Below are 21,831 nucleotides of genomic sequence, written 5' to 3'. Positions count from 1 at the left end.
CAAAGAATTGATGATGACAATTAAATGTTACTGTAATTATGTAAAACGTGCTTGACAACGCATGAAAAATCACATAGCTTATAAAAAAGAAAAGTTTTATTAAGTCAATATAACAAATACAACTTTTTTACTCAATAGTAATATACCACGTCGTTGTTGACGCCGTGCCGGAAAACGAGAGGTCGTCCCATCCGTCCCAGCAGTCCCCGAAGGCCCCGTGAGGTGCACGCACATACGCGCAATTCGGAGTTTGAAAATGTAAAATTTTTCTGGAAACATTTTTCAGTCAAGCCCGTAGGAAGATGAAAATCACAGAACCACACCTCGAATTAACGTCATCGCACGCTAACCCACCTCGAGTGCTCCTGCGTTCCACCGCGGTTCAGAATGTCGCACTCGGACGATATGTTTGTATGGCTCCCACCTGATGTCCTGTATATCATATTCTCCTTCTGCGATGTGCAGACCTTGGGGCGACTTAGTTGCGTATGTAGGCGGTTCAACACTTTCTTCAAGCAGAGCTACGTTTGGAGTCAAAAGAGCAGGAACATTGTCGCCACAAATCAACGTGATAGACGAATTCTGCAGCGGTGAGTCCCTCCTTTCGAGTGCTCCTGCGCAAATCGGCTACGCGACGCATTTCCGTGCTGGTTGTACGCATGCATAAGAGTACCGTGTTTCTCGTTCTCATTATGTCATATTCGCTTCATAACCAAAAGCGGGAAACAAAAAAAGAATTATCAAATTCATTTGTGGCTTCTGAAGTTGCAGACGTCTTTGTGACCGTATGTTATGCATGGCGTTCTAAACTTGTGGAGCATTTGCGCGTTCGAAGTGTTACCGCGACATGACATAAGGGATGCTCTCCTGTGTCTTCATCTAGATCACTGCATGTGCTGGAGGCAGTGGAAAAATGTTGGCAGTCAGTCCGTTGGCAGACCGGCCGATACGAAGAAAAAGTGCTCCTGCAGCATCATACAATGTAAGCAATGTGTTCATACCACTCGCCACATCGTTTATTGTAGCAGGATGTCTGCATTTGAATAAAGTCGCCCTGGTTATCTTGTTAAAGTAGTTCCGAATACAGATCTAGTTGCCAGCTTTTCTTAACTGTATTTTGATATGTCGCGCTACTTGCACGGTGGTCCAATACATTTCAGGCGAGCGCAAGTGTCATGCATTTCATGGCGCTTCCTATAAGTGGTGCAGGTTTTGTCTAGTCAGTGCAGGACTCGTTCTGGAACTGGCACTGAACTGGTGCTTGTTGCATATTATTTGGCCTCAATTTTTAAAGCACGAAATTATGCTTTACTGTGCTTTACCTGGCATGCACTGGTGAACCAAATGCACCTGCGCTTACAGAACTGAATTACCATCGAAACTATCATTTGTTTACCACATGGGGTCAACTTAAGTATTGAGTGGATGCAACAGAATTGCCTTATGGCTCTTTAAAAAAGCTGCGGTGTTCTTAGATGAAATTGATAACTTGGTAGTTTATGAATAATTATTTTTGTCAAAACATAGGTGCAGCGTTTTGATATTGAGACATTTAAAAAATAATTGATGCATATTTAGCATGGTATATTAGTACCAATGATGGCAATTTTACTTATAAGCACATTTCGGCTTGTCATTTTTGCCAAGTTGCTTGTCAAATTTTCAAGGTGCTTGTTGCATATTATTTGGCCTCAATTTTTAAAGCACGAAATTATGCTTTACTGTGCATTCACTTGTACACCGAACTTGCTAAATTGGAAACAAAAAGTGCTAATTAAGAGCTATCACATTCATTAACTTAACCCCTTAGCCATTTTGTTTTATAAAGAAATTTCTTGCCCAAAATGCTTATTATTATTATTTTTTTTTTTTTTTTGCTGATTGTGAATATCCTTGTTATAAAACAGGCTTTTGAGGCAGAAAAACAACTGACTTGTAGAATAAATAAAAGTACATTACTGGAGTTAATTGCATGCCATTGTATAAATTCACCAACCACCTACTAGAAATCAACAAAAATTATGGAAGAAATATATACAGAAATTTTTTGTATCTGTCACTAGCTGTGCATGCTAACAGTGCATTTTGACTAAGGGAGCTTTGGCAGCATGGGGTACAGCTCAAAACAATAGAATATGCAGAGTCGCCTTTGGATTTGTTTCCTCAACTATCGCCAAAACCTGCTCGTTCTCTAGAAATCACTCAATATGTTCAAACAATTCAGCTGGCGAGCTTACAGTAAACTCCTTACAGGGTACAGAAAAAAAGAAAACAATGGAGGCTTCAGCGGAATGCTGTTCACGTGAATTTTTGTCCACAGACGTGCACTTGCGATGTCGGCCTTTGAGCATTCCTCTTTGTCGTCTTCATCCGAGGAGCTGCTGACTTCAGTAATCATTACGTTTATCTTCACTTCCTGAATTGACGTACACCTCGGTGTCTGAACCATCATTGTCGGAAGAAGACGAAGAAATGCCTCTTTTTCTGCAAGACTGGCTGGAGATACACACATATAGCCTCAGTCAGATGCCAAAACACCAATTGCCACACAAAAATTGCGCTCCGGATGTAGAAGGAAAAAAAAAAATCACCGGGCATGTAGTCCCATCTGCCGACTGAAACACCCAGTTAAGCCGTGGACAAGTGTCTGTCGTCCAAAACACTCTCAGGGTGAACAAATCCTGCAAGGACGAGCCACACTCATCCTAAGCGCTTTGGGGACATAAGAGCTTGAACGAGCAGGGCTCGTCCAAAATGGTTATGGGGTTAATACAAAGTAGCATTGTAATCAGTGACAGCAACCAGTTCCTGACAGTTTTCTCGATTCTTAGAATAAATTCAGGGATCATCTAATACGTAATAAGCTTATAATGCATAAAGTATATTTTTAATGAGTCGTATCAGTAAATAGATTCTTCTGATAAAACATTCAGCTGGTATTTCTAACCTCTCTCTCTCTCTCTTTGAATATAAGCTGGGCCACTTATTTGTGGTTGACTTAATAAAGCTATCTGGCTTGTTGGCCTGGATTCTTCTAGTAGCCCTGAAAAAAATAGGCTTCTAGACCTGAAAAAATAGGCTTCTTGTCCGAGATTGCTAATGTGGGCCAGCTGGGCTTTTTGTAGAGCAAACCAAATATGAAGAACTGTTATCGAGGCATTCACATAAAATGCATGTACTGCAAAGGGCCACTTGATACTTTTCCTCTGTCATTGATGAACCATTTTATGTTGTGAAGCATGTGATAACTTCCATTTCTTTATGGAAAAATAAACCTGATTTGATTTGATTTGATAATATGCTTGAGCAAGGCATTTCTTTGTGTGTGTCTTTGCGTGAAGGTACATACCATGGCTTCAGCTGGAGCAGGATGTGCTGTGGTACAGCAAGGGAGCTGTTATTCTCAAATTCGAGCGACTGCAAGATGGAAGAATTGCAGAAAATGTATTGCTGACACTTCGTGGACATAAGGACGACGTTGGCCATTTTGTCTGCAAAAATGGCCTGGTAGTCAGCGGGGGAAAGTGAGTAGTAATTGCAGCTACTCGCCAGCACGGTCCTTTGCGCCTACTCAGTCATGTGCAACAGTACTGCGAAATTGGCAATTAGGTGAAGCCCTTGGTTTCAGGCAAATCACTTGTTCTTTTTCTGTAGTGATGGCTCCCTTTGTGTCTGGACAGCTGCACAAGGATCGTGTGTGCTCCGCCGTTATCATTGCAACAGCAAGGCCATCAACAGTGTTGACTACCGTAGGAATGTTGTGGTGACTGGGTCTCAGGACCGGACTGTAAAGGTAGGTTGTCTTTTTTGGTGAACAAATCGTTGGGAGTGTGTGGTTTGTTGTTTTTAAAAACCAATTTTATATGGGTTGATTGCATAAGATTTGGTTATTTGTGGAACTTATTCATGGTGAGGAGGAGCTACAACACAACACACCTGCGGATCGGAAGACTGTAGTTGTGCTGTGCTGGAGTTTAAATTCATGTTAACTCTACAGACATTTTAAATGCACATTATCTGAAGTTGCATATGTAGACTCAAATGAGTCCTCTGTGATCTGCTTGTGTGCTACCTGCCACAGTGGCTATGGCGTTGCACTGCTGAGCTTGAGGTCACGGGTTAGCTGAATGGCCACAATTCTCTCAATTTTCCATGTAGAACCTATTGTTGTAATTGCAAAAGACGCAGTGGGTATCTTCATCCAGACTTTCCTGTGCATTTAAAAAACGCACTGGGCTATCATTATCATTCTTCCAAAGCTTGGCAGAGTACAAATATTTAGTGACAGTGTTTAATGTGTAAGTTCAAATGCCATGACTCATGCTTTTGCATGTGAGACTGCATTTTTTTGGTGTGTCACAGATTAATCAGGCAAGTTGATGCAGTAGATGCACACTATACAGTTGAACCCCTACATAACAAAGTTCATGGGACCTCGAAAGTTTTTCATTGTACAGGTCACTTTGTAAACATCACGCACCGCACCAGTCACAATAGAGCATTCTACTTCAACAACAGAAGGCCTTTATTTAATATGAATTCAAAAGAGACTGTGTGAATTAAGTTAATTACGCTTTCTCATACGAGTCCAAGAGCAACTTCTGCTTCTCTCCTATACGGTACGTCTTCTCGGTGGCCGCACACTGTTAGTGCTTATCAAATCACTTGGCACAACCAGTTTGGGCAACATGAGCGGAATAGATGCACATTGTTCGTTCTCCTGCCCCCAAACATCTCTGGGCTACGGAAATGATGCTCAGTGGGGCTGTTGGCTTTACTCACTGGTCTTTTTAAACATAAGAAATGTTTATCAGCTTTTATATAGTCTTTCAATAAATTTCAGTCGTGCATAGTTAGTGCACGACGTATCACCATTTTGTTTTCTTTGTATATGTAGCGCTTCCGACTGGCAATCTGACTGTCCAAAATTAGAATCCTAGTGAAGTGTCGCAGGGCTTTTTCTTTCTTGTTTTATTTTTTTTTTAAGGGAAGGCATTACCTGGGTCGGGCGGTCACTGGTCGGGTTATCACCGAGTAGATTCGCATTCACTTAAAAAAATTAAGCGTGTCCCGCTGCTCTAACCATTAGGCCACATCCTGTCTTTTTCTTTTATTTATTGCCTGTAAAGCCAGGGGTGGGACTCCTGCGCCAATTGCGCCATTTTGATACAAATGCAAATTCCTGTGCCAAACACAGAAAATTGACCAAAATTGCATCATGCTGCACCAGAACGGCCTCGGCGCGTGTGCAACGGCAGTGGCTGCGAACAACGTGCGGATTTGTTCATCGAAAAAGAGTGCAGTCGTTCATTTCGCGGACCGCGCGACGGAGCCTCCCGCACAGTTCTCGTGATTTTCGCGCTTATAGCACTGGACTTTTCCGCGCTTCCAGTTAGTGGTTGCCACGCGCATGGCCGCTCCCAGCTGTTGTCACTGCTGGAACGGGACAGGGTGGCTGCATTTAGAATGTACTAGAATACGGTTGAGTGGGCCGAGCAGCGAGGTGCTCCCTAGGTGAGGCGAAAAACAACAAAAAGTAGGCTGAGGGCAATAAGCGTGAACTAGATCGGGAGGCACGTGCCGCAGCGGGTTCAGCGGGTGGGTGTCTCTGTCCCCAGGGCCAGCCTACCGTAAAAATATTCCAATCTGTTTTTATGCCTCATATTGGCGAGGCCTGAGCCATTTTGATATATAGCGAAGGGCTAATAGCAGATTTGGAATAAAAAGTTGCAGTTTCACTCGAAAGGCGAAGCATCGATTGCAATAGCAAATTAGTAGACAACTATACGAAGTAAGGATAGTAGTTTTATAGGCTGTGTAAACTTGTAAACATTCTCTTACTAACCAAATTAACAAGCATGGTGTCACACGCACACAAGCAAACATGAACACATCTCACTCCATGACCGCGGAAACTCGCTGTCTAAACGCTGGAGTGAGGAAGTGTGGCATCAGCAGCAAGCGAATTAACCCTTCATGCTGCCTCTCGCTTCAACACCAACTAAGCGGCCTAAACACAGTGCTCACGAAGCTATGAGCGCTCGCACTCTGTCCCCATCGCAGATCGCTTTCAAGATAGGGCTCACACTGCCGCGCTATACGCAGCAACTGCCGGAGAACCCCCCTACCCTCCCTCTTTCCTCCCTTGTGCGCGCAAGACAGAGCCGCCATCGTCGGCTCACCCTCACGCGCTTTCACTCGCACATAAGCATACGGCGCGCGACGACAACAATGTTATCACCCCTGGACTTTGTACGGATCATGTCGACGACAACGGCAGAAATGCGCCTGGAGTGTCCATATGATTGCTATCGCAATAAAGACAGATTGGAATAGTTTTACGTTACACCAGCCCAGGGTTAATTGCAGCTCTCCGGGTCTGCGGTGACATATGGTGACCCAGAAGTTATGTTAGTGCGTCGACTGAACTGCATAATTTGGAAACGTATTTCGCTAGCTTCATGAGCGTCGGCGCGGGAATATATAGTTCGTTCGTAGTTCCACCGATGTTTTCAACTTTGCAGGAAAACATGCGCGCGCCGCCGCTCAACCCACTTTTCCATATTCTATCATAAGAAGCGCACAGACACTAAGAACAACATAGGGGAAATTACTCGTACTTGCTAATTGAATTAAAGAAATAATAGATTAATGGAAATGAAAGTGACAGACACCAAGGACAACATAGGGAAATTACTTGTACTTACTTATTAAATTAAAGAAATAATAGATTAATGGAAATGAAAGTGGCAGACACCAAGGACAACATAGGGAAATTCCTTGTACTTACTTATTAAATTAAAGAAATAATAGATTAATTGAAATGAAAGGTAACTGGTGTCGCGTAGCTGTTCGTCTTTACGTTTCATCGCCTGTGTTGTGTAGGAGTGTTCTTTTCTTTCTTATCGTTTTGTTTCTCTCAAAGTGTCTTTTTGCCCCGAGTGGGTAGGACAGTTGGGGGAATCTCAGGCGGGGCACCACCCGTTTCGCCTAAGGGTCTGGTCGGGTGACCAAGTTGTCGGCCGCCTTTGTACTGGCGGCAGAGAGCCCCGTCTTCCGATTTCCCAGACTGTTCGGTGAATGCTTCGCGACTCTTTTGTGCACTTTCTATTTCTAGACACCGACAGTTGTTCTTCGCTCTAGTTCGTCAAAAGACCAACGGCTGTCTCTGTAGTTTTCTGTGTGTTGTTACATTGCTTTGAGGTATAATTCTTTAGGCAGACTGCTGTCATCGAGTTTAAACCCGGCGAAGCGCGCCCACGATTGGCTGTGCGTATTTGAATCTGTGTGGCCTGATTGGTTCCGGTCAGCGAGGAGTTCTCTGATTGGTGTTTTGTTTGCTCTCTGGCGGGGTGTTGGGACGCTTCCAGAGGCGCCTGGAGAGGGTTCGTGCCGGAGACACCAAGGGAGTAGGTCACAGCGAGAGCTGCTCAGATGTCATAGCTGTGTAATGTGTAAGTTCCTAAAAGTGTAATTCGAGTAACTAAAGTTCAAATAAACCAAATAAGGAAAATGCTTATGGATCCTCCGGTGTGATCGCCTCATCTCTCCGGTGCGGAACAAGTAGCGACAACATTCTACGCTACAAAGTTACCTTTCATTTCCATTAATCTATTATTTCTTTAATTCGATTAGTAAGTATGAGTAATTTCCCCTATGTTGTCTTTGGTGTCCTTGTTTGTTCGCTTCTTATGATATTATTAAAAAGCAGGCTCCTCGGTTCCCTTTCTTCTCTTTTCTTCCATATTCTAGTGCGCTATAGCTTCAAAGCGTGCTTCTACTATGCGCTTTGTGTTGGTTTATTCGCTTTTTCATTGTGGTTTCGAAGTGCGCTGCCATATTCCATTATTCCACCAAAATTCAGATTGGCCTGCTCCAAACTGCTCCAAAATGAAATTTACTCTGCTCCAAGCTGCTCCAAAATGCAATTTTGTCTGCTCCAAAATGACTTTGGGCAGTCCCGCCTCTGTAAAGCACAAACTGCACGCACACAAGTGCCATGCTAACACCAACTTGCACTTTCAGATGGTCTCCACGTATTAACTATGATGATGACTCTTATACTATGGTACATACCCACAATGAGAGATTGGGCAAGATTTCTATTGTTGTATGAAGTACTTATTGTAAAAAATGCTCTCCCCCTCCTTTTCAATGTTTTTTGTATCCTCGGCAAAGGTAACAACCCTAAACCATATCTGCATTTATGTGGCAACAAAATGTGTACCTTATTACCGGAAGATTGGAGGTTGAAATTTACATTTGGATTTCATGCACCATCTTCAGTGTAGACATCAAATGCAGATTATGTTGTAAAAAAGACATACTGAAACCTTTCTTAAAATTCCTGTTTGTGCTTGCTGCTGCCAATACACAGGTGTGGACATTGGGCACACAGTCTTCAACTCTGCGCTACACCATTCCTATTTGGGATCGTGTGTGCTCTGTTGCAATCCTGGAAAACAGCCGGGTTCTCCTAACAGGTTCTGCTGGCTGCAATGGGGTCACACCGCTTCAGGCCTTCGACTTGGGCACGCAAGTGTTGCTTTCATTTTATTATATATATTGCCAGCTATGCATATATATTGTCAGCATCATGCAGTGCATATTTGAAGTTTTTTACTTAAATAATGAATCATTCCTCGTCAAGATTGGGGGTCGCTGGGCTGCTGCTGTTAAATTTTTGTCAGCTCTCGAGACAAACATGATTTTGTGAAGTTGTGAGCTAGTGTCATTTGATGCTTCAGTAATTTAAAGCTGAGATAATAAGCTGAGAACCTAACTCTGGAAAGTGCCACAGAGGTCATTAGCATGTAAGAGGATTTCTGAAACACTTAACACTGGCCATCAAGTTGAACATATGGCAGAGCACAGAAATGCTATATTTTGTGGAGCAAATCGGGTAATTATAACTTTTTTTTTTTTTTTTTTTACACAGTAAAGTTTTTTTACACAGTAGGTTAGGGTGTCTGTAGCCATCAGAATCTTATTCATAGATTTCTGTATAATCCATATATTTCTAGCAATCGCGTGAAATCTGGTTTAATGAAGCTTAGTTGGATATTCCATACTCCTGGTAAAAGTCGTGCAAGAGTCCCAACGAGAACAGCTAGTGTCATACATCGTCATGATGTGCGATGTGACGTGGGCTTCGCTTTGAGTGGCAATGCCCTGCAGATTCAGCTCATGTCATTGTGGCATTGTGTGCTGGACAGCTTGCAAGTTGCCAGCTTGCATCTTGTGCTGCCTCGTGTGTGACATCTTGTTTGCCTCTATTGTACTGTGCTTTTAAATTGTGATGTCCTGAATGAAATGCCAATAAGTTTTAGCTTTCATAAACTCATTAAAGGTGGCACTTGGGTGGTGGAATTGCCAGCAAGTCAAGCAAAGCAAGATTAGCCTACCCCTAACATCGTCATCATCTTCCTACTTTTGCTTCAACCAGTGCATCCCTTTTGAGCTCTTGATGTTATGTCTAATTTCTTTTGGCATCAAAGGCTGCATGCCATGCAATCCTGGTGTGTCAGTCTTTAAGGTGTTCTGTCCAAACATGAAACATGAAAGTGTCAAACTCGGAGAGATCAGATAGAATTCGCTGAACTGTCGAAACTGATCAATAAAAAGAAAGTAAGGGATATCCAAAATTATAACGTGGAAAAGATTGAGGAAGCAGTAAAATATGGACGCAGCATGAAACCAGTGAAAAGAAAACTTGGCATAGGACAAGGCAAAATGTAAGCTCTGAAAGATAAGCAGGGTAATATCAGCAGCAATTTCGATGACTGTGAAAACAGCAGAATTTTATACTTTCCTATATAGTACCCAGAGCAGCCAAGCTACTTTCATTCGAAGTAGTAATGAACAGGCTACAGAGGCCCCTTCTATAACTAGCGATGAAGTTAGAAGGGCCTTGCAAGACATGACCATGGGAAAAGCTGCTGGAGAAGATAAAATAACAGTAGATTTAATCAAAGATGGAGGAGATATCATGCTTGGAAAGCTTGCGGCCCTTTATACACAATGCCTCACGACTTCAAATCTACCATAAAGCTGGAAGAACGCCAACATTATACTCATTCATAAGAAGGGAGACATTAAAGAATTGAAGAATTATAGGCCTGTTAGCTTGCTTTCGGTATTGTATAAAATATTCACCAAGATAATTTCCAATAGAATCAGGGTAACACTTGACTTCAGCCAACCAAGAGAACAGGCTGGCTTCAGGAAGGGATATTCTACGATAGATCATATCCATGTCATAAATCAGGTCATAGAGAAATCTGCGGAGTACAATTAACCTCTCTATATGGCTTTCATAGATTATGAAAAAACATTTGATTCAGTAGAGATAGAAGCAGTCATCGAGGCATTGCGTAATCAAGGAGTACAGGAGGCATACGTGAATATCTTGGCAAATATCTATACAAGGATTGCACAGCTACTTTGGTTCTCCACAAAAAAAGTAGAAAGATACCTATCAAGAAAGGTGTCAGGCAAGCAGACACAATCTCTCCAATGCTATTCACTGCATGCTTAGAAGAAGTATTCAAGCTCTTAGACTGGGAAGGCTTAGGAGTGAGGATCAATGGCGAATACCTCAGCAACCTCCGATTTGCAGATGACATTGTCCTATTCAGCAATAACGGGGACGAATTGCAGCAAATGATTGAGGACCTTAACCGAGAAAGTGTAAGAGTCGGGTTGAAGATTAATATGCAGAAGACAAAAAATAATGTTCAATATCCTCGCAAGGGAACAATAATTCAGGATCGCCAGTCAGGCTCTAGAGTGTAAAGGAGTATGTTTATCTAGGTCAATTACTCACAATAGACCCTGATCATGAGAAAGAAATTTACAGGAGAATAAAATTGGGCTGGAGTGCATACGGCAGGCATGGCCAAATCATGAATGGGAGCTTACCACTGTCATTGAAAAGAAAAGTGTACAATCATTGCATTCTACCAGTGCTAATATATGGGGCAGAAACTTGGAGGTTAACAAAGAAGCTCGAGAACAAGTTAAGGACCGCACAAAGAGCGATGGAACGAAAAATCTTAGGAGTAACGTTAAGAGACAGAAAGAGAGCGGTGTGGATCAGAGAACAAACGGGGGATAGCCGATATTTTAGTTGACATTAAGCGGAAGAAATGGAGCTGGGCAGGCCATCTAATGCGTAGGATGGATAACCGGTGGACCATTAGAGTCACAGAATGGATACCAAGAGAAGGGAAGCGCAGTCGAGGATGGCAGAAAACTAGGTGGGGTAATGAAGTTAGGAAATTTGCAGGCGCTAGTTGGAATCATCTAGCGCAAGACAGGGGTAAGTGGAGATCACAGGGGGAGGCCTTCGTCCTGCAGTGGGCACGAATAGGCTGATGATGATGATGATGATGATGTCCAAACTTTGGTGAAAGGCCGTAGCATTGTCACATGTGTGTACAGCCTCCTGCATTTTTAGCTGTATCGCGCGAGGACACTATAATATGGTGGTACGTCATCCCGAAGGGAACATAACATTAATATGACTCTTGCACAGGAGAGTACTTGGTGCACTTGAGAGTACTTCTGACAGTCTCGCCACTTAAAGGTGCTAAAATGATGCGTGATGGACGCTCGCGCGATATAGCTAAAAATGCGGGAGGCTGTACATGCTCCTTTCAAGCTCAGCTTGTGCTTTTGTTTTGCAGGGGACGCCATATCACTTCACTGGGGACAAGCCACCGCAACGGTGCTGGCGTGCTGCATGTGTATCCCGAGTCTCCAATAGAGCTGCTGTCCTGTGGATATGACACATTCATACGCCTGTGGGATTTGCGATGCGCTACTAAATGGCAAGTTTTCATTTGAATTTGTTGAAGTGTTGATTTTCAGTGTTTTTATATTTTTTAATTTTATATGTCACATATGTATTGGGACATATGAATGTAGCTTTGTCATTGATCTTTTGAATTAATAGCATGCAGAACTAATTAGCCATTTTAGCTGAGATATATTGGGTATGCTCATATCAGAGGTTTGCAGTATGCACTTGCGATTTGCCACCCTGTAAGCCGAAACCTGTGATACAGCAGCATCGGCGTGTTGGAGAGTAGGGTGGCCGCCACTCAAAAGGCCAATCGCCCACGATAATCACTCCACGAGTTCCAAAAAAGCCTCGAAAGCAGCGCGACGATCACGCGAATCGGTGACAGCGGCATGTCACAAGGCTATCGCCCGCACACACACGCAGGTTCTTTTGTGCATGCCTTTTCCGTACCAGCCAATCCTAAGGATGGCAGATGACATGCCGGCACGTGTTGCATTGGGTCCGTCCCTGGTTTAGGGCGGCACCCTTGCGTTCTACAGAAACGCAGTATGCCCGAAGGCCCCGTGTGCACGGATATTCCAACAGCACAGCTCAGTAGCTCACCGCAAAATACTTTCGCTCTAGACTCCTGCTTTGTCGTTCCGAGGCAAGGCAACAGTGTGTCAGCTGAACAGTCAGGCGAGCCGTTCTTTTTGAAAAGGTCCCGAAGTGGCGATCCTCACGTGCAGGACCGTTCGAACACTGGCTGAGGCGACGACGCATCAGGTTTTGCGAGCGCATGCTCCGCCCAGACAAGTGTCGCCTAGCAACGGAGGCATGTCTCTTGATTCTTTCGCTATTCTTTCCGTGCACCTCTTTTGCACTGCATTCTGCGACTGTACTAACTACGCCGCTATGCGTGCAGAGAAATGTAAGCTCCGTACTTGCGAGGTTGCCACATGGTCACACTTTAGACTTTCTGGGCGATGTCATTTACACGTGCTTGCGCTTTGAACTAGTTCAGGTGTCCGCCTCAAGCGAGACAGTTTCGGTGTCCACGGTAAGGAATATGAAAAACAAGCCAGCAAGCTTTCGAGGCAACATAGAGCTTCCTCTTTGCTGGTAGTTTTCTCAGCGTCGGCGTCTATTTTGAGCGAGTCACTCTTATTACACAGTGCTTCGGTAGTGCATGGGGCCGGAATCTATGCCAAATAGCAACAGCGCGGGCCGAGAGCCATCAGCGACATCTTCGTGGGTAGCTCATATGGTGACAACTTACGAACTGCTGGGTTAATGGGCGGAATGGTTAATTTTGGGGCTTTCACTATAATGACTTTTCAGAATAACGAACCATTTACTGCGGTTTCCTGAAGTTCTTTATATCGAGATTTCACTGGTATTCCCCCCCCCCCCCCCCTCAGGTGTTGTGTCTGCAAGATTTTACTAATTTTAATGTGCACAGGTTGGCAGTTATGTAATAACACAGTATACAAACACTGCCGCACAACCTGATGCGATGCGAGGTCAGGCAGGATGCATGGGCAGTATTCTTGGTCGGTCACTTTCAAGGATACAATCACTTTCGTGAGATTTCATGTGACTAGCACTGCAAACGTCGGTGCATACAGCCGCTAGCATTTCTGGTAACCCTGTCACCATAGATGCCGGGGCATTCAATGCTAGACATGCGAATGAACGAGAATACCGCCCCAGGCTCCTGGAAACAAAACAAAGGACACAGATGCTCCAAGCTATTGCGTTTATTATTATTTGTTTACAGATTTCCTGCTAGCCAGAAAGTACAGAATTATTTCTGGTGAAAGTTGTGCTAAAGGTTTGATTATGTAAATTTTCCAAGGAGTAATGAGTGAATGTTAGCCCATGCCAAGCAGCGTTGCTGAGCTCTAAGGCTTAATTGAGACATTGTTCATCAGCGCCATCGTGTGAACTGAAATACATACAAATGAGTGTTCACTGATGCCATTTCTGTGCTCTGAAGCTAAATAGGAAACTTTCCACTGGTTAGTGCCACACTAGCACATCAGTGTTGAGCGCTCGTTTTCAGCCAACAAGCTTATTCCGAGTAAGAGGCGCAATCTTGAACCCCTAAACCTAGAATTGATAGTCATGTCAGCGCCGCCTCTATTTTTTCAATGCCAGTGCAATCGCTCGCTCCGCAATGAGAGCCGTTGGTCCGCCTTAGTTCAGTGAGTTGCTGCGATGTGACGCTACCGAGAGGGTACGACTGCTTGCGTCACGCGTGCTTCTGAGCGTGCGCCGCTGCCGTTCCGGAGGAGATGCGGTAGATGCTTCACGCGTCTGTCAGGATTACTTCCTCCGACTTCCATCGTGACGCGCCACCCAGAGAGTACTCTCCCCCACGACCGTAAAGCAGGCGCGAGCGCTAGCCGACGGGGTAAAGTAGGAAAGGGTGATCAGAGAGGGTGGTGAACCGTAGGATTGGTCTCATCTGGCTGGCATTGAAAAAATAGAGGAGGCGCTGGTCATGTGTTAGTAAAGCACATTGGCCGGCTAGTTCAGATTCGTGATGACACGGTGCAGCACGACTGGGCAAGTATAGAACCAAATTCTTCTCCGTCTCAATTTATTCCTTGTCCTTGTCCAGTTGCACTGCACTGTGTTGTGTTACTTTTATAGATTTTACAAATACTTGTAAATGTGCACTATTCAATGTTTCTTTTCTTACTAGAATATTTGTTGACTTCAATCCACTAGGCACGAATTTTAGCTTGTCGCATTGACCGTTCAGCAGCTTTCCTGGCGTAGTTTTTTTTTTTTTTTTACTTGCTGCACTTGATGTGCCATTGTAAGCAGGAAAGTCTGGTGAAGTATACACTACCTGCTCATAGAGTCGGAACAAATGTAAAACATGTTGCATGGCTGCAGTATCTGGTTTGACAAAAATGTGGCTTCTCATGTGTCCAGCAAAACCCTGTGAAGCAATGGCCTGCACAATGCGGTTGCTGCATTTCGGACCTTACAAGTGAATGCTACGTCAGTTTCTTACCATGAAAGTGTAGGCTACACACAATCGATACATAACACATGCTGTTGTTTGCGACAAGCTTATAGTGCCTATTTCTGCCCCTATTGTGCCTAAAATGAGGCTTTAAGTGCCTGTTTAGGTGCCTAGAACTCACATTTTTTACTGTTGTGTCTCTATGACAGAGTCTCACCAGTGTACTTTTGGCTGCAACAAACACGATTATTTTTTCCCCTGTGAGCTAAACGCCAACAGATTGTTCGTCCATCGCGATGTAGCCGGTGCTCTTCATCCTCGACAGCTTTGCCTCAGGTCAAAACGAAGCAACTGTTTGCTGTATCCGCTGCAAAGGAAAGCGCGACCGCTATCAACGCGATTATGAACAGCGGTCTTGCAGTGCTGAAGGCATGCAGCTGATGACAAGCACACCGAGTCGGAACTAAACTACCGTTCGCTGCAACAACTGCGTAAGAATTCGCGGCCGCTGTCAACACGATCATGATTGACAACCATGCAATTATGAAAGCCCGCGGCCAACGTGGTGTTATGCACGGCGGTAAACACAAGAGTAAAGGCTTTAAAGGCACAAATAGGCACGAAGCGTTCCGGCGTTGCTGTCATTCACATGATTTCTGCTGATGACTCTGCCACCTCGTTTTGGTTGGACGCTAGCACCGTTTTTGCTCTTTTGCGTTGCACATTTGTGGCGCTGCTTGCTCACCGAGCTCCGAAAGTTGTCTGAATTAACCGATGTGCAGCGAAATACGTCCTAATTAACGGGAGTTAGATTGCATTGAATAATGCATATGCCTGCCGGGACCAGAACATAAGTCCGAATTATCCCATTTTCAGAATTAAAGGGTCCCTAAGACTGTTCGGACAAATTTTGTAGATGCGTAGGGTACAGTTGCAGTAAAACATTCGCACCACAATTTGTGTGAAGCTTCTCAGTTACTCTCCTCCATAGCCATGCTTTTTTTCCTCAACTTGTTCGCTGAGCAATCGGGGCTAAGCTCCGCCTTCACTGGCTCTGCGTCAGGATGGGATGTCGTGTCGTCTACTTCCGGTTGTCTTGGAGCCAGCGCGCAAACCATCCTCAGTTGTATTGTGTTTCAAATTAAGCATAACTGTGCATGAGCACCAGTGCTCAGACCTTAGAATTGTTCCTGGGCAAGTTAAGTAATTTGATTATTTGATTATTAATGTATACATAAAAATGATTACAGAGAAAAAAGGCTAGCTACAAATGCCATCACGAGGGGCAGAATACCTCCCGACTCTATAAGGAAAAAGTACATAGTACAAAGGAATAGTGTGTGAAGGCTGTTACTCATTACATCACTCACAATCTAAGGGCTACGCTTATTGCCCATACCGCTATTCACTAGGACTGGGACGCTAAACTCCCCGAAATGGTGTTTGCTACGTGACTGCAGTCAGCTGCTCTACTGGTTCACTCCTACCTTTTTGAATTTTGGCAGGGAAATTCATTTTCCATTGGCCAACATACTTGTACCATCACAACCCTCGCTACGCAATAGCTGCAGTTTCACAGCCGCTCTGTGCAAATGACTTGCAGTTAGTATATGCCAAAGTGGTTTTCAGCTACAGCCTTTGGCACAAAATGTTCCCGACAATGCAAGTTACCTCCAGTCAATGGGCATAAGGTTTGGAATCAGTGAAAGAAATACTTAGTAGTACAAGTATCTCTACTTGTTGTAGTTTAACACATTCACTGTGGCATGGGTCACTGGCGGGTCACGGCAGTTATTCCCACTGTGCAGCGATGCAGGGCTTTTCTGCAGTGCGCAAGCGACATCTTTGCTAGCAATCAGCGGAGAGGAAAAATTCTTGTTGCTTTTGATCTGACGCATAACTCCATGGCGAGTTTCTGGTAGGCCATGACGTACCATAGGAACATGACAACTCACCCACAGGAATCAAGACTTCAAAAAAAAAAAAAACTCTGACCATGCGTCTCGTACAGATGGTAAACCAGCGAAGCTGAAATGTGCAGCCCCTGTATGAGCCACGCGCGATTTCTTTCTTTCTTGTCCTTGGCTCATACCCACATATCCAATGCAGGTATGCACCACACGTGATTTTATTATTGTTAATCGTGATGTAACTGACGAGCATTTGATGTTATTGATGTCATGACCTATCAGTCATGTTAGTCATACATTCGTACCCTTCCATGCCAATTTTGGTATATAGTACCAAGTGAACGAGACGCGAGTTTTTAATAGGTTTTCGATAGGTTTATTTCTGCTGGAGGATTTCTGTGGTCGGACCACGAGTGTTTCAGCCTAGGCATATACAGCTTCGCTGTAAAAGTACTGCCACAGTTGACGTGTTAATACCTTTAAGGTGGCAGGCCACCTTCAAAAGTGTAGTTTTTTTGCACAAGGACAATTTTGTTTGTTTTTTTACATTTTACGTATGCCCAAACATACAGTAACATGTTGCAAAATATTATCTTCCTTTCACCATTAGTTTGGGAGTTAGTTTTCCAACTCATACCCTCGTATTGCGAAACCGAAAATCAGTACTATTTCTTTTGTATAAATATTGTTACGGGAGGATAAGAGAAGAGAAGAGAAAAGAAGTTCGAGAGACGCTGGCTGCTGCGTGTTGTTGCTGGTCAGCTATCTCGACCACATTCAATCTGCTTGTATATGTATTGTAAATACATTCTGTCTATACTCCCAACATCCCCGTAACAATATTATTCAAAATATTTTTTTAATTTTATGTTGTCACGGAGCAGCCACACGAACAAAAGGAGACTTTAGTGCATCTCATAGGCGCTCCAGCTATGAAGCTGGTGCATTTTAGACCTCTGTGTTGATTTTGACATCTTTCACATGGTTCGAAGATTTGTTTAGATTTTTCTCAAAACAAGATTTTGCTCCACCTCATGTTAAGCCAACATTGATAACTTTTTTAAATTAATATTTTGATATTAAGTTTTGCACACTCATTCCTCACATAGAGATGTGTGCAACGAACTAAAAGAAAAGAAATTGATGCAATATTTTTGCATTTACAGCTCATGTTGCAAATAAATTTGGTACAAATTGGCAATTTTTTTCCCTGTGCTTAGTTTTTCGAACATTACTTCCTTAACATTTATCACATTGCATTTATGCTAGTTCATTGCATAGTTCCCACACTTAGTTACATTAATGCCAAAGCTTTTACTCAATTCAGCAATGCATTAGTCACTTATCACTGCCGGCACGACTTGCATATTTACCACATTTTATGACAAAAATTACCTTCCAAAAAATAAAATGAACCATTTTATGCACTTTAAATAGTTGATTGTGTTAAATAAGACAAATGTGAAAACGTCCGTGTACTTAGATTTAGGTGCACATTAAAGAACCCCAGGTTGTTCAAATTATTCCAGAGTCCCCCCCACTATGGCGTGCCTCGTAATCAGATCGTGCTTTTGGCACGTAAATTCCCGTAATTGTTTCTTCTTTAAGACATGCTTATTCAGGGAAAAAAAAAAGTTATTTAAATCCTGGCTTGCGCTTTAAGAAAAATTTTGTGTTTGTGTGTGTGTGTGTGTGGCCTACCACCTTAAATGTACTTTTTTAAGCATTTACATGTGCGTGTTTACTTATACATGTGTATGAGACTGACACTGTGAAACCACACAAGCGCATGCCATTAGAACATGTGTAAAGAGATTGCTTGTTACATGAAATGTTATTTTCAGTTTCACTCATTTCATTCAATACTCAAAATTGTTTAGCAACGCTTCATTCAGTTTGTTACTCCTATGCTGTAGCTTGTGCACTCACTGATGAATAACAGTATTCATTATGCTGCAGTGTTCGTGCTTGGGAAGACCCTCACGACTCTACAGTCTACTGTTTGGCCACAGACCACAATGTAACAGTGCTGAGTGGCACCAGTCGTTATGGTGTGGTCCGTCTGTGGGACAAGCGCATGACCAGACCAGTGAAGGTCAGTGTGATTGGAGTGCTGTGCTTCTCTCTTGAAGCTTTTTTGCTCGTTTTTGTGGTGGTCGTGCTTTCACCACGGATGCAAAGAGTGCGTGTTCTTGAAAAACCAAGTTGCAGGTCACGTTTTTGGCAAACGCAAACTGTTATAGCTTTTTGAGATGCATGTGCTATTGTGCGAGAGCTTTTGGGCATCTGCAGGTTTACATGCTGTGGTGGAGCACTCGGGAAGGGCAGCCCTCCTCTTCTCCCACAGCCCTGTCCCCCTGTGGTGGCTACGGGAGAGGAGGATGGCAGTCGCCTTGTGCACCAGCACTCATGCCACTGGAGATCACACGCGACGAATTGGCTTATATGTATAGCCACCTATACTACTGCTTCAGATGTGCTCGTTAACGGCTCTGTTTTTCCGGGAATTATGCAATGAAACAACAAACACTACCAAAATATTCTCGCTGCATCAAAAATTCGTCTTTGAATGCATCATTCCTTTACTCAAGCAAATAGCTTTCGAGAAATGTTTGGCTATTCACTTACATTGACAATCATTGTTGATGTTGTCTGCACAATTTGTTTCGTTGAATCACTTGTGCATAAGTTGCTGAACCTTACATCTGAAGGCTTGAACTGGCATTTTTAAATTAAACCTGCGGCTTCCATGTGTTGCACGTATACATATAATGGTAACACTGCTGCATAGGGGCTACGTCAGACTGGTCCAGACAGTAAACAGCGACCTTCCTTTATAGAGTCTCAATAACAAATGAATGTTTCATATGATGAACGGAGTGCGTGTGGAGTCTGGCATTCCTCCCACAGTGCACACTCGTGTTGTGTTACTCCAGTGCAATTAAATCTGCCAGTTTGTTATAAATTGTGGGTTTATATGTGGTTTATATATAAATTGTGGGTGCTAAGCTGTGCACCTCATTACAAAAGTGTAATTGTGCCAAGGCATTGGCATGTTAGCGAGCATAAAGTCAGGTCAATGCAGAAAGCAAGGAAATCGCACTTCCTGCATAATGCACTAAACCACGTAACGCTGTGCCTCCTAGGCTCTGCTAACTCTAAATCCACTTTAAACACAGCATAAGCAACCCTCCCCGCGGCCACTTTCCCATGCCTTTTTGAGACTACTCATTTCACTTCGTGAGCAGAAGTGAAAGAAGACTGACAATAAAGTATTACTATCTATTTTACACTTAGTCTGTGTGAATCAGCCAAACCACAAACCAATTCAAAAAGAAAAAACGTTACCAGTAGTCACTGTTCCTAACTAACAATGTGGGTTTGCTATTTCAACAATGGCCCGCCAAGATGAGGGCGAAACTGACTCCAGAATTCCCCATGCCTTTTACCTGCAACCTCTACCACTTTTGTCTGAGCCACTTCGTGACCACAGTTCTGTCTAAAGCGACACCTCTCAAAAAGTGTGACCTAGTTTGAGAAGCACCAACGTACGTACCAGTGTATTGAATCTAGCATTCTTGAAAGGGGGGGGGGGGGGGGAACTGTCCAAAATGTCTTGTTCAAGACTGTTTAATATAGAGCAAGAGCCACTTGTACAATGGGGCACTACAGTACTGTCACAAATTTTATTACAAGTTAGAACAAACATATTCTTGGAAATTAAAAAAAAAATGCATTTCGTAGTGAATTTGCTTATGAGCTGTAACACCTCATGCTGCACAGCTTCTTCATATATTATAAATACAGCAGATAAAACTAGTGTGTGAAATCGCAGTATTGCTTGTATGCATTTCTTGCTTCCAGAATGTGATGCACTATGTTTTGGTCACAAACGTAGGCAGTGCAACATGCAGGCTCTGCAAAGAGTGCAGTTGTATTGTTTCATTATGCTTGTTCTGTAGTGAATGTCCTTATTTCTGGATTTCATGTGGCATGCACTGTTTTTTGGTCATGAGTGGAAGTGATGTAAAGAGTTGCCATGTATGAAATTGATTGGAGTGTAGTGTTATGTAGTTTACCAATTCTGTGCAACAACACAGAAGCTGAGAGTGTAAAGTACATCTGCTCTCAATAATTTTTTGTGCTCTTAAACTGTCAACACAAGAAGGCATTTTGTATGAATTGCCTCATTACAGTGATTGTTAGATGCATCCAGATGCTGCCACTAAAGTGGTATTGCTTGTTCTCTGCAGATGTATTACGTTGGCAAATGCAACAGCCCGGTCTACTCATTGGCATTTGACCCATGTTACATGTATGTTGCCCTTGATCGGTCTCTCACCATGCTGTCCTTCACGGGACCTTCGTGGACTCCCCAAGCTGCCACCCAAGTGTTCTAGTCGACCACCTCTCCAAGGACAGCCTCTAGAAGTGCACCCACAACTAGCGTGCCATGTCCTCTGTTTTAAAAACACCCGTCCATATGTACAAGTCTGTGCAGTATACTTATTTGTTGTTGAGTGGAGAAGGGGATGGGGTTAAGGCACAAGGCATTGTTGCTGGGTAAAGGAGGGAGTACTATCATTCACTTGTAAGCTCTGAGGCAAGCTCCTCAGAGGCTTTTGCTGTTTTCTTCTGAATAAAACACCTCTGCATTACACTCTGTTGTTTAATGAGTTTCTCTGCTTAACTACCAAGAAGTAGTTTGTAAACAAAAATGGGTTGCCATGGAACTACAGATGAAGTGAACAAGACACAGTGGCATGAGCCGACTTAACAGCCTGGACACAAGGTGCATCAACCATTTATGGGCTTTCATTTGAAACATTTGTGGGTTCTTGGTGTTTCACAGGAGACCAACCACCGCGGGTTCGAGCTTAGTGAGCCACAGGGTCGCGTAAGCCGTTGCATCCAGCACCGCTCGCGAGCTCAGAGGCCACAAGGGGCTACCGAGCGACGCACGCAAAAACACAGTAAAGCCCTGAGTTGACGGAAACCATTTACTGAATCCGTCGGCACCAGCACTGCACAAACGCCCGTGTGGCGAGGAGCCAAAGGGGTCCCGACGCACCAGGGCGAAAATACAATAACAGGTGCCTATAGCACGTCGCTGCGAGAGCACAGGCTCCAAGCTGGGATACGCCGCTAGGAAAAGT

The 21,831-nt window shown here is 43.6% G+C and overlaps 1 protein-coding gene across 1 annotated transcript; it reads left to right on the top strand.

The window, feature by feature from the left end:
* The first annotated feature begins 186 nt into the window (after positions 1-186).
* LOC119458887 (F-box/WD repeat-containing protein 4-like) lies at positions 187-21,335 on the top strand. The gene is made up of 8 exons (XM_037720751.2): positions 187-590; positions 884-982; positions 3,342-3,524; positions 3,655-3,793; positions 8,378-8,535; positions 11,688-11,831; positions 18,635-18,770; positions 20,929-21,335. The coding sequence occupies exons 1-8, from the start codon at positions 388-390 to the stop codon at positions 21,073-21,075; spliced, it is 1,209 nt and encodes a 402-aa protein (XP_037576679.1). The 5' UTR covers positions 187-387; the 3' UTR covers positions 21,076-21,335.
* Positions 21,336-21,831: the final 496 nt, after the last annotated feature.

Source organism: Dermacentor silvarum, chromosome 1, assembly GCF_013339745.2.
Source record: "Dermacentor silvarum isolate Dsil-2018 chromosome 1, BIME_Dsil_1.4, whole genome shotgun sequence".
Taxonomy (NCBI): Eukaryota; Metazoa; Arthropoda; class Arachnida; order Ixodida; family Ixodidae; genus Dermacentor; species Dermacentor silvarum.
The sequence above is the reverse complement of the archived record's forward strand: the minus strand, read 5'-3'. Positions and strand labels throughout refer to the sequence as shown.